Raw genomic sequence first — 5,557 nt, 5'->3', positions numbered from 1 at the left:
TTGGCTATCGAGATAGTAAGCTCGCATCGAAAAGACACACAGTGATTATACATAGGTTCAACTGGGAGCGTAAAATATGAAGCATGGACCGTTATACACACGAGTCCTGGTCGGAGTGAGTAAAAGTAGTAAAAGTTTCGAGGATTCGCGGAGGAGTCGAGCGTCGACGACGTGGCAGTAGCCTCGACTGCGTCGCGCAGGCATCATCTTTTTCTCTCGGTCTTTCTGCGCAGGAAGAACTGAGGCCGTTCTATCTTCATCTCAGAGCAGCTACAAGCTCGTGTTGGAGAAAGGCTGCTCGCGAACTCAGCCCCCTCGGGGCTTTACTCTCTCTCTCTCTCAGAGTTTTCCCCGGAAACTCGGGGGGCTTTCTCGACTCGTTGTTGCTGCTATGTGAGCGTGTGTATGTGCTGTGAGTGTGCGCGCGAGTGTGTGTATAAGCTCAGTCGGGTGGCGCGGGCGCGCGTCAATAACCGTCCATCAGATGTAATAGCTCCCCGAGACACATCGGTTGCATTTAAATGGCTGCTTAGCCGACGAGCTCTGTCTCGACGAGCGACCCGAGCCGACGTGGATCTATGGAATTCCATCAAGCTCCAAGCTCTGGATCCCTTATCGTCTCTCTTCTTCTCCTTCTCTTCTCTCTCTCCCTCTTTTACTTGCCTCACTCTTGCTATATACTTCGACCGAGCTACCTCGCAGCTTACACTGTTTTCTTTGCCTATAAGCTATAACTATATTACTATGCGCTTCTGCACTGCAACTATTTTGACTTTCTTCCTTTCTTTCTTCCCTGCTTGCCTGCCTCTTTCTAAGCTAACTTTGCTAACACCTCCCAACATATATTTTTGTTTTCAATTTATTTTTCGATCTGCTTCAGTACTGCAGCTTGTCATCGACGTTAGGACTTTTTCGAGAATAAAGTAATTTGAATAAAAGTCTCTATAGGAGGAAAAATTAACTCGATCCGATGTTGGACAGTACGAAACTCAAGTGCTGAGAGCTGTATAATATATAGCAGCTGAGAAATTCGATTAAACGTTTTATACGTTGGCTTGATCTAGAATTACTTTTTCTTCTTGATTTCTTTTTGCTTCTTTGCAAACGAAGTGAATTTGGTCGTCGCTGTCGAGACGGTAAACAATGTCCCGCGCGTGTCATAGTCTAGCTGCGCTGCGAGAAAACGGCTCCCGACGGTGGAGCGGCAGAAATTTTGCGCACGCTAACACAACGCTAGAAGTCACGAAGCAGCACTAGCAGCAGCAGCAGCGAGAGAGAGAGAATAAGGGTGAGCAGTAACAGCGGCAGCAGCAGATCGAGGAATGGTGTAACAACTATGGGAAGCTAAACTCGCTGACGGTGTGCTTCCTTGATTGGCTCCATCCGCAGACCTACGTGCTCGTCACAACAGCTCACTCCTGTACTCGTGTGCTCGTAGCAGAGCTTTTGCGAGTACAAACGTGTAATTTTAGCCGAGCGAAATTCTCTTGTTGCGCTGCAGCCGCCGTTCGCTTTCGGCACCGATCCACTGATTTTCTTATCCTTGTATATTTTCGCAATTCGTTCCGGCCTTTCTTCACCTTTATTTCTTTTGACTATTACACGTTTCTTTTTAGAAATTACAAAGGCTTTATTTAACGTTTGCCGCTATAAAAATGTACTCGCACGGGGAGAAAAGGCAAAAATGTGCTCATGTATATGTATACAAGTTGGTAGGAAAAGAGAGGGTGAGAGGAGAGAAACGAGTTAGACAAGAGAGAAGGAGAGACCTTAGCTGAGAAAAGCCAAGGGAGAAGGAGGCGGTAAAGGATCTGCATGATGGCAAGGCAGCCGCGTCGCAAATCACTTAAACTGCTGGTCGGGTGCTACTATGTATATTGCGGCTGGGCTATAGAAGAAGAGCTGCGAGAGAAGCGAGGGATAGTCGCTACGTCGGTGTACACTAGTAGTGCAAAGGTAGCAAGCTCGAGTCTCGGACGGCCGAGGGAGTTTGGGGTGGAGGGTGATTATAAGACCGCTCGGGGTAACACAGCAGCAGCAGCAGCAGCAACGCCACCATCCGTTATGACTATAAATCTAAGATAACAATAACGCCCTCCACCTTTGGTGCCCCTTTCCTCCGGGTCGTGCAGCGCAGCCTCTCTGGTTCCTCTCTCTCTCTCTCGCGATTCCTCCTCTTTGTCCAGCTATATACGTAACTGTACCTCTGGAACATTCACGGCTTGCAAGCCATACATGGCCCCGCTATTGCGAGTCACCAACATGTGTATGCTACTGGAGGACTGAACAGCGGCCAATGCGTCGCTCGGCATTTATCTTTGCACGCTCGAAGCGACAACGACTCAACTGCAGAAAAATAAGCGCAAGCAGGCTCGTAATTAAAGTCGATGGAGCTCCGAGTCGATGGAGATAGCTCGAGTAATACACGTGCCAGCATCCAGTGAGATAAAGCGTAATTAAAACACTCGTAGTCGAATCGAGGGTATACTTGCAGGCATTTAGCAGGCTGCATCAGGGTATAAGGGCGTTTAACAAATTTATACTCGCGCTTTTGCCGATTCGCCACGCGGTCCAATGATCCGCGCGCTTAACAGAAAGAGAGCTGGCTAATGAAATTATCGCGATCGCGCGACAATGGCCGGCCGCCTTCTTTATTATTACAACAAGTTTGTTAATTATTAGCCAGGCCAGCTCGCGTATCCAGCCGACTTTTCAAATACAAATACGCGCATAAATTTGAAGGGTCGTTGCATGATCGTGATTGTGCGAGCGAGGATTAGCCGACTGCCTCTCGCAGTCGCTCTTTTAATGGCCTTTAATGCGCCCCTTCCCTTTATTTCTATTTAAACAGTCGAAAGACTCGCTCCCTGCAGTCCCCAGCAGTCTCTCCACAGTGTAATAATGAAAAGTGCACTGCATCAACATTATTATTCGCAACATTGAGTTGCTAAATGAAATTAGCATTCGATACATGTAATCACTGCGCTTCGATTCGACGAGTCTTTTCCATGAGATCGTTCAAAACTGCCCTCTTATTTGTTTCTAAAACGATAATCGAAATTATTTTAATCTTCGGCGTTGCATCAATCCCTCTGACACAATTCCAAAATAAACTCATTCAAATTAAATCACAGTGCCTAAAATCATATAGGCTTTTCAAAACTCGATACTTTGTGTGGCAAGAGTCGTTCATACTTTTTTTCCAGTGCATCATTTACCAGCAAATAGGATGGGCCTGAAAAATACATAAGCTATAGACAGTGCGAGCTCTCGATAAATGCGGGCAATACGTCACAACCATCTAACGCTACGCAGAAGATGAAAAAAAATGAGATAAAAAAACAAGCCACGACGATATCGAGTCGAATGTACAGCAGCTCGAATAAGCCTCCGAGAGACTGGTCCTGGCGCAATCTGTGCGATGGCCGCAGCTACACGCGTATACAATGTTACAGTGTACAGTATACTGTACAATTACAGTATAATTCAGGGTTGCATTATTTTTAATTTCAGAATTATAAATTAAATTTAAAAAAGTAATTTGAAGTCGAACAAATCCTCCATTCCAAATTACTTTCAATTTGTAATGAAAAATTTTTTCGATTCCAAACTACTGTCACGGGGGTCGTAATTAGGGTTCCGCCCGTCGTCGCTAGCTTAGAGTTAACGGGATGAGAGGAGGAGAGGTGAAATAAATACACTGACAAGTAGATCGTCAACTTCGTATTATTGGTAGTTGTTAATGCTACAGTCTACCTTCGTGTACTGACTACGCAGCTCGACTTCCTACCTGCGCGAGCTCGTCACCCGAGCTCGCCGCCGCAAAAAGTGCCAATTCGGCAAACGGCATGCGAATACCGTGACACTACTTTTAAATTGTAATGGAAAATTGTTTCGATTCCAAATTACTTTTAATTTAGAATTGAAAGTTTATTCAATTCCAAATTACTTTTAATCGATAGTTTGGAATTTTTTATCAATTTAAACACCAATGAGACAAGGGTTACGTGCTATACACGGACGCAAGCAACAAGGCCCTAGGAGCTGCGCTCTGTCAGGAGATCGAGCCATGTCCGAGTCGTCTACATGGCGAGTCACACACTTAAAGGACCCGAGCTAAACTACTTCACGACGGAGCTTGAACTACTTGCGCTGACCTCGGCTCTCGAAAAATTCAGAAGCTACGTCTACGGTAAGCCAATCGAAGTGCGTACCGAACACCAAGCGTTGACGTTTTTGCGTACCAGCCGATTTTTGAGCCAAAGATTATTAAGATGGAGCTTGATGATCCAGGACTATGATCTGACGATCAAGCTCATTCCTGGTAAGATGAACGTACTCGCCGACGTACTGGGTCGACCGATAGGCAAGGCCGACAATGCACAAGACGAAGCCCATATCTACGCAATGCTGGCGAGGCAGCCACAGAAATCAATCGTAAAAGAATTGAAAAATACATGTGAATTTCAAGCTGACGATCTGCACTTGAAGCAAAAGTCTCGGGAAGATCCGGGAAAAAGTTCGTACAAGAGAATATGTTATACAGGAGTCCCTCGTATAACGCGGGTTCTTATAACGCGGTTTACCCTACTAGACGTTTAAGACGCGCTCCGCGCGTGTCAATTTTTTTTTTTGTGTTTTGAGGTTAGTTTAAGATTCAGAAATAGTTCAGAAATAGTACGTTTCAAACGCGCTTCGCGCGCGTCAATTTTTTCATTCGTATTTTGAGGTCACTCAAGTACTAACTATCTGTTGACAGTTAGCAGCACAGGCACTCGTATAGAGTCGGCTCGCGTCGGGCGTCGTCGTCAGTGTCAGCCAATCAGAGGTCGTTTTACGCGGCTTCACTTTTTGGCCGTTCTCTTTTTTATAAGTAGAGAAAAAAAAAGAAAAAAAAGAAAAAAAATAAATAAAATATAAATATAAGATATAAGAATAAGATAACGTGGTTTATCGAATGTTCCGACCCCTCATATAACGCGGATTTATTTGGAACCCTATGACGCGTATTTACGTAGCAATGTTCATTGTTTACGCGTACAATTTTTTTAAATAATATATTTTTTTGACATCGATGTACACGTATTTTTTTGGAGAGTCCTTTCTATCATTTGATTTATATTTTTATTTAACTGCAATGGCACCGAGTCCAAGGAAATCGTTAAAGCCAACGAGGAAAGGCTTGAATCTCGCGGAAAAATTAAAAGTGCTCAATCTTTTGAGAAGTGGTGAACAAGTGGCTGTTATTGCTAGACGTTTCGACGTCAATGAATCGAAGACATGGCAACTTCTGATGTCTTACCTATATTGTACGCTCGGAGCAACCGAGTTACTCAGTCGAAGAGCTTGAAGAAATTTCGAATTACGCTCCTAATGACGCAACGGACATTGCTATTGAGGAAAAATCTTTCGATGCCAAGAGACTTGTTGCAATCATGAATCTCATTCATAGCGCAATTGATACAGCAATTCAGTCTGATCCCCTTGTGGTGCGAAGTTTACAATTTAAGAGACACTGCGAGTCCGCAATTCAAATTTATGAAGAACTTCATAAAGA

General features: G+C 44.5%; 1 protein-coding gene across 1 annotated transcript in view; it reads left to right on the top strand.

The window, feature by feature from the left end:
- Window positions 1–4,086: 4,086 nt before the first annotated feature.
- LOC111694426 overlaps window positions 4,087–5,557 on the top strand; it is a 10,404-nt gene continuing 8,933 nt past the window's right edge. The window contains exon 1 of the mRNA XM_023462570.1: window positions 4,087–4,519. Within this exon, the coding sequence (XP_023318338.1) occupies window positions 4,087–4,519 (433 nt within the window). The remainder of the gene's footprint in view (window positions 4,520–5,557) is intronic.

Source organism: Trichogramma pretiosum, unplaced genomic scaffold (assembly GCF_000599845.2).
Source record: "Trichogramma pretiosum strain Unisexual culture from Peru unplaced genomic scaffold, Tpre_2.0 scaffold8, whole genome shotgun sequence".
Lineage (NCBI taxonomy): Eukaryota > Metazoa > Arthropoda > Insecta > Hymenoptera > Trichogrammatidae > Trichogramma > Trichogramma pretiosum.
Note: the sequence above shows the minus strand (reverse complement) of the source record. Positions and strands in the feature narration are given on the sequence as shown.